The sequence below is a fragment of the Mizuhopecten yessoensis genome, unplaced genomic scaffold (assembly GCF_002113885.1).
Source record: "Mizuhopecten yessoensis strain PY_sf001 unplaced genomic scaffold, ASM211388v2 scaffold10647, whole genome shotgun sequence".
Taxonomy (NCBI): Eukaryota; Metazoa; Mollusca; class Bivalvia; order Pectinida; family Pectinidae; genus Mizuhopecten; species Mizuhopecten yessoensis.
Genome location: NW_018408651.1, coordinates 347,864 through 358,968, shown reverse-complemented (window position 1 = coordinate 358,968; position 11,105 = coordinate 347,864). Strand labels below are relative to the sequence as shown.

Below are 11,105 nucleotides of genomic sequence, written 5' to 3'. Positions count from 1 at the left end.
TTCCGATCGACGTCTGTCTGTTCCGGTATACGTAACATCAATGCTTTCGTGTAGTGTTTTCATGTCCCGTTGGGTTCAGTAATCAAAGGCTTGCTCCGAATACCACGATATCCGTGATAGATATCACCTGTTTATAGACAAATTTAAACACAATTAAAGGTTTTGAGAAGTTTTATGGACGCAATCATGATGCCCTTAGAGACCATTTAATCTCCCTCCGTGATATGAAGGTCGATGTTTATATGGTACACGTTAGTGTGCCGTGTGTGTTCGTTATCACTGCTCCAGTTCTCAGCTAACATTAAGTTTAGTTTCAACTATGGCAAGCCAAGTTGTCATTTATTCATGGAGCAATGTTAACTCGCCGATGTCGACGTCATACCATTAGTCTTCGACTACTACTGACGCTTCTATGTTGATCCAGTACTTAACCAAAGTATCGCCAACGAAAACGGAGGGGACCTTACAACGGGAGCAGTCATTTTCAAACATTTCTTCTTGGTCGGTCTCGCGATCGAGAGTCTCGTTCTTTATAAGATATCACATACACTTTTCTTTATAAGATATCTTAAATATTATATAAGATATCTTATATCTTTTATGAGTTATCTTATATGATATCTTATATAGATAAATAATATAGATATCTTATATATTATATAAGATATCTTATATAATAAATAAGATATATTATAAAGTATACACTTGTATAAGGTATCTTATAAAAGATATAAGATATCTCATAAACTTTAAATAAGATATTTTATATGTTTTTAAGGTATTTTATATGTTTATAAGATATGTTATATGTTTATAAGTTATCTTATATGCATGTAATTTGGTTAAGTACTGAATCAACATTGCAACATGAATAAATAACAACTTGGCTTGTCATATTCAACATATTTTATTGCCAAATTACAGCATTAGGATTAGGCACAAGTTACAAGGACATCATTAACGACCTTTACGAAGCTAACAGTTACACCAGTAGTGTAACCTTTCTTCGCATACCAGTAGCAGCTATTTCTGCTGACAAATCGAGGACAACAATACAGCTTATAATTATGATAAATAGAAATACAGTGATAGACAGAATAGGAAAAGGTACGACCCCAATCGCGGCGTAATGGCAAACATGAAAACCTCGGGTATAAAGCGAACGGATAGGGTTTCTCAAACCCAATTTTTAATAATTGATAAGGGACACACTTAATGCAGAAATATCTTGTATCATAAATATTACTAACAAATGAGAGTTATAATATTGCCTACATCTATTCAAAAGTCATCTCATCTTGAACTAGAATCAGACATTACATTCTGTTATAGTCCTATCGATAATGCCATTAATGATATTATGTGCTTTTGGCAATGGTACGGGGGTCCTCAAGCTGGCATTTCATGAGAATCATGATGTACTAGGGCATTTATTCTAGTTACAAAAGTATGCCCATCGCAAGGAATAATGGATAGCAGCAGAGTCAACCAACTTGTGGCGTAAAAGAATCGCAAGAAAATAAGTAAGCAGCTATTTTAAAATAATAAGTCAATGTTGATCCAAACTCCGTCACAAACGTGACGAGTTAACATTTCACATTGTTTGTCTTTCCTTTCCTCAACCTGTGAGACTAACATGCTGTTCTGGATATCTCGCTGGATTATGTCTCTCTCTGTGTTAGATATCTCGCTGGATTATGTTTCTCTCTGTGTTGGATATCTCGCTGGATTATGTGTCTCTCTGTGTTAGATATCTCGCTGTATTATGTCTCTCTGTGTGTTAGATATCTCGCTGGATTATGTCTCGCTTTGGGTTAGATATCTCGCTGGATTATGTCTCTCCCTCTGTTGGATATCTCGCTGGATTATGTCTCTCTGTGTTAGATATCTCGCTGGATTATGTTTCTCTCTGTGATGGATATCTCGCTGGATTATGTGTCTCTCTGTGTTCGATATCTCGCTGGATTATGTCTCTCTCTGCGTTGGATATCTCGCTGGATTATGTCTCTCTGTGTTAGATATCTCGCTGGATTATGTTTCTCTCTGTGTTGGATATCTCGCTGGATTATGTCTATCTCTGTGTTGGATATCTCGCTGGATTATGGCTCTCTCTGTGTTAGATATCTCGCTGGATTATGTATCTCTCTCTCTGTTAGATATCTCGCTGGATTATCTGTCTCTCTGTGTTAGAGATCTCGCTGGATTATGTCTCTCTCTCTCTTTTAGATATCTCGCTGGATTATGTGTCTCTCTCTCTGTTAGATATCTCGCTGGATTATCTGTCTCTCTGTGTTAGAGATCTCGCTGGATTATGTCTCTCTGTGTGTTAGATATCTCGCTGGATTATGTCTCTATGTGTGTTAGATATCTCGCTGGATTATGTCTCTCTGTGTTAGATATCTCGCTGGATTATGTCTCTCTCTGTGTTAGTGTTACTCAGTTCTTGCATTAGTTTTGGATTTTTTCCTTGTTCTTGTTAACTGCGAATAATTATATTAACGTAAAGGTCCCTCATCACATATAGTTATTTACAATCAGGATAATTCATATCTAATAAAAAGTCCGTACATATACGCTGGCTAACAACAACAACAAACATCTTTTTGTGTGTGTTACCAAACGATGCTCACAGTCGGTTTAAGTCATTGCCTTTAGCACGTGTTAATATACTGCGTATAATTGTAATGTATGCATTTTCAACAAATGGAATTCGTTTGTTGTATTTTAGTTAGGGCAACATGTGAAAAAGACGAATAAAATGACAATATTTCTAAAATGACTATAATTTGTACATTTGTATGCGCTTACAAGTAACATAAACAGGTATACCGTAGCTCAGAGACGTATATATACGTCTCTGCGTAGCTCAACAGACAGCGCACTAACCACAGCTAGTTAACTAATGTACTGTCACACTCGTTTTGAGGCCGACGGTTTTACAGTTCCTCTCACGTGGCCCTGGATATCAATCGATAGTACACGGTTTGTAGTGTTGTATCCTTCAATACGCGCAAGGACAGCTAAATAGAGATGGCTGTCCACACGTGTCTGCTGTTCGCTTCAGTAGTGGACATTGTGACGTCACTGTGGGTGTACTTTGCTAGAGACATGTCGTTTTCTACCCTGGCCAAAGCGATGTACTTCCCAGGTGTCCTGTCCCTCGCCTTTGTGGATGATATCGGCGCCTTTCTGAGGCAGATAATAGGCACTCAAGCGGTAGGTCGTGTCATTAAAGCTTCTCGGTCTTTGATTTTTTTAAACAAAGAGGTGAGTATGTTTATTGTGTAATTAATGACACTTACTAACTCACCTGGTAAAAAGATACGTGTTGATTTAATGTTTGATGCAGCGTCCGTCGTCCATCTATCCGTCATATGTTTAAGACTTTTTCTTAAGAACAATAAAACCTAGTGTCATGATTCTTTTTGCAAGGTTGGCTACATGTATGCTAGTAGAAATCAAATATACGATAATGACCAAAATAGGATATGTGACCTATATTAGGATTAAGGGAAATTATCAAAATATTTGTTTACTAAATCTATTTCACTGTTTTGATATGCATGCATCATATTGAACATGCCACAGATAATATAAGAGAAGAGCAGGTGAGCTGTTCAGGCTCCTGGGCCTCTTGTCTCAAACATACAACACATACATATCATACCATAATGGAAAGTTTCCGTAACAAGTATCATTTAAACATGTCTCCAAAAATATTTTACTAGCAGAAACAAAATCATCAGACATGCGATCTTTGATTGGGAAAAAATACTTTTAGGAAGACACATTAAAATACATAACAGAATTAATTGTGTTAGGTTGTCGATATAAATAAGAAAAAAGTATGAAACCGTAAGTCAATATTTTTAGGTTACCTATCTTATTTTGTCTCTGTAAGTTATAGTCTACAATGATAGATTTATATATAAACAAAATCGCCTAGTGATTGCGACTTCAACTTTTACAACATCGCCACTTCCCTCAAAAAGTAAGCTTGTATACCTGAGTGGTCAGTAGCACGTTATCAACAGTATAATACCATTGAAAAATAAACATAATCTGGCCCAGGTTGAGAAGATGTTATTATGATGTATTTACCAACCAAGAAACTAACACTATACTGAAATAATAACTTCATTTAATAAGAAATTACCCTATGCATTATTGATACTTTATTTCAGGTATTTACATGTGTTGTGTACTCGGGGGCTGCCGTGGCCTTGACATATCTGTTGGTGTACGGATGTGTCGGCCTGGGGGTCGGCCTCGGATGGACAGGTAGTTATGGAACGCCAGGCCTGTCTTAAGAGATCATTTATAACTGTGCTTAGGTATTTAAATGCGGTGAGTATGTCTTTATATGCGGTAGATATATCGGTATATTCGGTTGATTTTACTTTATATTCGGTGGGTATGTCTTTATATGCGGTAGATATATCCTTATATGCGGTGCTTTTAGACATCCACCGGATAGAAAGTAAAATTCTACCGAATGTAACGATATATAACTACTGCATATAAAGACATAACCACCGCATTTAAATACCTAATCACAATTATTAATGATCTCTTAAGACAGGCCTGGCGTTCCATAGGTAGTAATACAATATAGAATAGTGTAATATAATGTAACGTGCCTAAAATAACAACGGCTACGCTAATATACTATCTACACGCTTAAAACTTATTCCTTGTTATATAATTATTGTACAAACAGTTATAACTATCATAATAGACTGTACCACTAACGTATACAGTCAACGAAACCGTAAATCATCTCGTAAAACGGACTTGTAATAGTCTATGAAATATTGAAATATCATACGTATTATTAGTCGTGCCACATAATTCAACTCCCTAAATCTAGAGCAGAAAGTGTTGCACAATATCCAGTATGACATGTTTGAACTAAGGTAACCTCTTTTTCTTTGAAGCTAAGTCACAGCCTGCTTCAATTCCTGCACAAAACCACATCTCGATTACGGGGTTCCTCAGAGCCGCCGGAGAGGAGATAGGGTGGCGCTGTTATCTCCTGCCTTGTCTCATGTCTCATTTCACACCACAGATGGCGCTTCTCATCAGGTAACCTTTTCATTTCTCCCCCGCCACCACAGACGGGACTGCTCATCAGGTAACCTGTTCATTTCTCCCCCGACACCACAGACGGGACTGCTCGTCAGGCAACCTTTTCATTTCTCCCCCGACACCACAGACGGGCCTGCTCATCAGGTTACCTGTTCATTTCTCCCCCGACACCACAGACGGGGCTGCTCATCAGGTAACCTTTTCATTTCTCACCCGACACCACAGACGGGACTGCTCATCAGGTAACCTGTTCATTTCTCCCCCGACACCACAGACGGGTCTGCTCATCAGGTAACCTTTTCATTTCTCACCCGACACCACAGACGGGACTGCTCATCAGGCAACCTTTTCATTTCTCCCCCGACACCACAGAAGGGACTGCTCATCAGGTAACCTTTTCATTCCTCCCCCGACACCACAGACGGGACTGCTCGTCAGGTAACCTTTTCATTTCTCCCCCGACCCCACAGACGGGACTGCTCATCCGGTAACCTTTTCATTTCTCCCCCGCCACCACAGACGGGACTGCTCATCAGGTAACCAATTCATCCCTCCCCCGACACCACAGACGGGACTGCTCATCAGGTACCCTTTTCATTTCCTCCCCGACACCACAGACGGGACTGCTCATCAGTTAACCTTTTCATTTCTCCCCCGACACCACCGACGGGACTGCTCATCAGGTAACCTTTTCATGTCTCCCCCGACACCACAGACGGGACTGCTCGTCAGGTAACCTTTTCATTTCTCCCCCGACACCATAGATGGCGCTTCTCATCAGGTAACCTTTTAATTTCTCCCCCGACACCACAGACGGCGCTTCTCATCAGGTAACCTTTTCATTTCTCCCCTGAGACCACAGACGGGTCTGCTCATCAGGTAACCTTTTCATTTCTCCCCCGACTCCACAGACGGGACTGCTCATCAGGTAACCAATTCATTTCTCCCCCGACACCACAGACGGGTCTGCTCATCAGGTAACCTTTTCATTTCTCCCCTGAGACCACAGACGGGACTGCTCATCAGCTAACCTTTTCATTTCTCCCCCGACACCACCGACGGGACTGCTCATCAGGTAACCTTTTCCTTTCTCCCCCGACAACACAGACGGGACTGCTCATCAGGTAACCTGTTCATTTCTCCCCCGACACCACAGACGGGGCTGCTCATCAGGTAACCTTTTCATTTCTCACCCGACACCACAGACGGGACTGCTCATCAGGCAACCTTTTCATTTCTCCCCCGACACCACAGACGGGTCTGCTCATCAGGTAACCTTTTAATTTCTCCCCCGACACCACAGACGGCGCTTCTCATCAGGTAACCTTTTCATTTCTCCCCTGAGACCACAGACGGGCCTGCTCATCAGGTAACCTTTTCATTTCTCCCCTGAGACCACAGACGGTACTGCTCATCAGGTAACCTTTTCATTTCTACCCTGAGACCACAGACGGGACTGCTCATCAGCTAACCTTTTCATTTCTCCCCCGACACCACAGACGGGACTGCTCATCAGGTTACCTGTTCATTTCTCCCCCGACACCACAGACGGGACTGCTCATCAGGTAACCTGTTCATTTCTCCCCTGAGACCACAGATGGCTCTTCTCGTCAGGTAAGCTTTTAAGTTCTTCACTCACGACACAGATGTCGCATCCTATCATTTCAGTCCCATTTAAGCTTCGGAGTTTTGTTTCCTTTGGTGACCTATGTCAACAATCTGTGTGTATATGAGGCAGAAGATGCTTAGCTTTGGTTAGACTTAGATTAACGTGCCGGGTGTCGTTGATAATGCAGAAAACGTGTACCCTTCTGAGCATCAGGGCCCACTTGTATAAAACATCTCAACTCTTGAGATTTCCTCAAGTCTAAGATTTCCCATAGACAATACATTGTTTGAGATTTTCCTTAACTTTGAGATGTTTTATACAAGTGACCACTGGTCTTCTTCTCCTTAGGTTTATTTTTTCTAGGATCTCCATGTCAATTTATAGTTTTCCTTTGTTCATATTTTGCCCTAGTTCTATCGATTTATCGATTTCGACATTTTCCCCTGAAACTGATTTACATGTTAATACAAAGTGAGAGATACATATATTTGTACATAAAAGTAGATGTTTAAAGTAGATAATCATCTTTCAATATCTCAACATGCTGTAACAGGTGCTCCTCATTGATATATCCTTGGTAATCGTTAAAAATATCGGTATGTTACCATACTCGTGAAACAACTGGAAACCATCTTATATCCTTTCAAATGCAATGAAAATATGCTACATGCACTTTTTACGATATGACAGACCGTTGAACAGTATAATGCCGAATAATGGTGTACTAAGTGGGCATATAAACACGTTAATCATTATTTTAGTGTAAGAAGTAGCACTTCTCAACGGATTATAGGTGGTGTTTCTCCTTTGGTAATTTCCTAAATTCTTCCATGTTACAAATGGCGCTTCTCATCAGTAGTCTCTGTTCTCACATTATATCCCGATCCTCCTAACTCGTTCAGTTCTCTCCTTACACCACAGGTTATGCCCCTTTGCTCACATTGCTTCACTCTGTCCTATGCGTATCTGTTCAAATTGCTTGGTCACCTTTCATTGCCAAATGTTATAGGCGAATGTCTCTATCTTGGAATGGCAGAGCTCTACGTGCTGTAATCACCATATTACGAAATATGGCATTTGGTCACCATTCGTCACACTGTCCAAGGCAAATGTAACATACTTTTTTTAACCTGCATTAGCCAAAATGTATACATTGGTACCTCTTGTGATATTATGTCGCGTACTGACTCCCGTACCCAGCTAAATACAGAGTTACGCCATACGCATTGTCAATTATATATTTATTTTCAATACTTGTGTTACAGCGGAATTGCATGGGGATTGTTCCACGTGGCTGTGATGATCTTGCTCACGAAAAAGCTGAAACCGGAACATCCGGTCCGGACCACAGTTGTACAATGTTTGTCTTGTGTTATTTCCGCCTATCCCCACGGATGGCTCGCCATTAAAGCTAGGTGGGTTGTTGTAGAAATGTTTTGTTAGTATTTTGTTGTTGTGATTGTTGTTATTGTTTGTTTTTGGTAATTAATCATTTTAGCTTTTGTGTAAAATATCTTGTGTGTAGATACTCGTTTCTATTTAAACAATAATCAGCTTTACATTGGTTGATGAATCTTCAGGTACTCCTTCTGGCCAAGCACGTTACTTCATTTCTGGTGGAACAGACTGAATCCCCAAGTCCTTGGCAGTATTTACACCAACACCCCTGGGACCTACTGTGGACCGCAGTGGAAAATTAATGGCGAGGGACTGTCGGGTTGTGTTGTCATGTTACCAATAGCTCTACTTATGTCTCTGGAACTCAACCACGCTTTATACTGAGTTGTTGGTGATGCTAATGTTATCATGATGGTATTTCCGGTCGTATACAAGTAACAAGGCTCTACATCATGTTGAACGCACAGAGATTATTCCACTGTCCCCAGAGTAGCTCGAACTGGTAGTGGCGATAAAAAACTATTTGTGATAGATTTATCAGTTTATTCAGTTTCAGATTGCGACACGAAAAGAAGCATGGAAACTGGTTTTGTGTTATAAGCTCAACTGACACAGAATGCCATTGATCTGATGGACTTGTACGGCATGTCTCTTCCGTCTGTCGTCATATCTCCGTCTGTCGTCATATCTCCGGCTGTCGTCACGCCACATCTTCGACTATTTTCAATATCATTTTGGCGTAAGGCTTGAAAAGTCAAGGTGACAGTGGCGAATTAAGTCCTTCTGAAGAACTGAAAGCCAATTCTTGATTTTGCCTGAAGTTTGCCGGCTTGAAACGTCATCCGTTTTAAACAGAAATTATCCTCAGCAACATTCAAGCTGATGGAATATGCCTCATTAGCATATGATATATGCTCAAGATGTGTGGGGATGAAAGCAAGAGAAATGTGCTTTTGTTTACAAGGAGTAAGAGTTTAAAACAAAACTTTATTTACAGGACTTTACACTGCACAAAAAGGCAGTATGATAAATAAAATATTGATTTTGTATGTTGGTCGTATTACTGGTGTTAATTAACTTCAAAAAAAAAAGAACTGTAATCGCATATATTGTTTTTTGCTTAATACATGGAGAAATCTCCGAATGTTGATGTTGCCGAAATACAATGGCTGTTGTGCTGGACACGTTGCTATCGAAATTAACACGGGGGTTTAGTCTGATGAAGATATGTGGTAAGTGATAATGTTGATGTTTACTCAAAGAGTGAAATACGCCGCATATGATGTAGTCGTTGCTGTAGTGGGTTAGTCAATGCAATGCTATGTCGACTTGAGGTTTAAGGAGATCGTCGTGTTCATGAAGAAGGTTTTTTTTATCGGATTGTCTTCATAACTGTTCTTCAGTAATTCTATTTAGACATAGAAACAGTGAGTATAGCATTTGTTGTTATCTATACAAAGCACAAATCACAAGACTAATAGAAAGTGTAATGTTAGGGTGAAAAAAAAAAACCCAGAAGAAAAGTAGTGCAAAACGCGGCCCACATTGGACGTTTGTTACTCCTTTTTGTGCATATTTAGTACCAAACAAAACCTTCAATAACCGCTAACTGGATCGATTTCGTCATTTGTGGCATAATTTTCCTGTTACGAAATATCCAACATCTTTAATTCCACAAGTCACATTAGTTTAAAAGGCTCCTTGACTTCGAATAAAAGAGAAAACGGGTACAGCAACATTGTGTCTCGGCAACGTTTCCGACCGGTTGATTGTCATTGAAGTCATGCATACTATGGTAATTTGCAATGAAGTTCCAGAGTAAAACGAATGTTTGTTTTGTTTTGAGAATAATAGTTAATACAATAGACAATTTTCGTACTGGTGAAACTAACCTATTTCTCCAAGTGTTATTTTTACCGAGATATTTCAACGTATATGATTAAAAACCTATGGGATCAGCTATGGTGCCATATTCTTCAATGTGTTTCTACATTCTATTGCAGATTCTTGGCTGCTGTTACGTATTTTAATCAAAGGATGAATGAATCATGAAGTAACCGATGAAAATAACATGAACTTACATTAAATCAGTTGTTTCTGTCGATAAGATGCTAACATTTTACTACCAGTCGTGTACAGTAATCGCCTCCAGGCTTAATTGATTGACCTGTCTGATATATCGGTATTAGTGTCTTAGTCCCACCGTATTTATTAATAAGTGAAGCTCTATACACGACTGTTTCATTGTATGTCTAACACAGTTATGTACCTGTTTTAATCCTGATATTTACTTATACATATATTTAAGCTATATATATAAGCATTGTCAAATATGAAATGTATGCGATTTTGTTCATGCAATCGTTACATTGGAGTCTATATTGAAACCCAAGACAAAACAAAGATACAGAGCCCTCATGTTTATTCACAGCTAGCCCCAGAAGTAAATGTCAGTTTTTAAGTTGGAAAAGCAAACATGACTGCGGTAAAAATATCCTATTGAGGGAAAACCATATTTAATGTAATAAAGCTGTTGATATATAGAAATGAGGAAGTTTTTACCTAACATGAAAATCTACGGGAAATCAATCCGTGCATTGTTCCTCAGCGACTGTCTCGTGCTGTTAAGACTAATTAGCACGCGTTTACCTCCCATTACATACTAACCGCATAAAGAAAATAAAACAATTAGGTAAGAATTGTACTCGTATCAATTAAACGAATACATTATGATAATCTGGTTGTTTAACGCAATGAAATGCTTTTGGATTGAATTCAAAACAAAACAAAACTCATGCTGGTATCCCAGATAAACAATAATACATTATGATAATATATGAATCTTTTTGTTTTTTCATGCTGTCAAAACTGGGGATCGATAAAGACGGTCTTTAAAAATACAATTTTAATAGGTTATGATATTTAAAGTTTGGCCATTACTTATGTTTGAATAAGTTTGATATAACCAATACAGAACAACGGCGTCGTCAAATAAAGATATAATTGGAAG

The 11,105-nt window shown here is 39.2% G+C and overlaps 1 protein-coding gene across 2 annotated transcripts; it reads left to right on the top strand.

The window, feature by feature from the left end:
* The first annotated feature begins 2,934 nt into the window (after positions 1-2,934).
* On the top strand, positions 2,935-10,761 carry LOC110461650. 2 transcript variants are annotated; one of them, XM_021515211.1, is made up of 5 exons: positions 2,935-3,216; positions 4,185-4,281; positions 4,938-5,085; positions 7,963-8,112; positions 8,278-10,761. In XM_021515211.1, exons 1-5 carry the CDS (start codon positions 3,031-3,033, stop codon positions 8,477-8,479), a joined length of 783 nt encoding a protein of 260 aa, XP_021370886.1. In that variant the 5' UTR covers positions 2,935-3,030; the 3' UTR covers positions 8,480-10,761. The 2 variants fall into 2 exon arrangements, with proteins under 2 accessions (XP_021370886.1, XP_021370885.1); XM_021515210.1 differs by having other exon boundaries at positions 2,935-3,267.
* The last annotated feature ends 344 nt before the right edge of the window (positions 10,762-11,105 follow it).

Excerpts from the sequence above, each read along its gene's own strand:
- LOC110461650 (XM_021515210.1), top strand. The coding sequence starts at position 3,031 with ATGGCTGTCCACACGTGTCTGCTGTTCGCTTCAGTAGTGGACATTGTG. Across the intron at positions 3,268-4,184 it reads TGATTTTTTTAAACAAAGAG|GTATTTACATGTGTTGTGTA; the intron begins GTGAGTATGTTT and ends ACTTTATTTCAG. Across the intron at positions 4,282-4,937 it reads GGTCGGCCTCGGATGGACAG|CTAAGTCACAGCCTGCTTCA; the intron begins GTAGTTATGGAA and ends TTTTCTTTGAAG.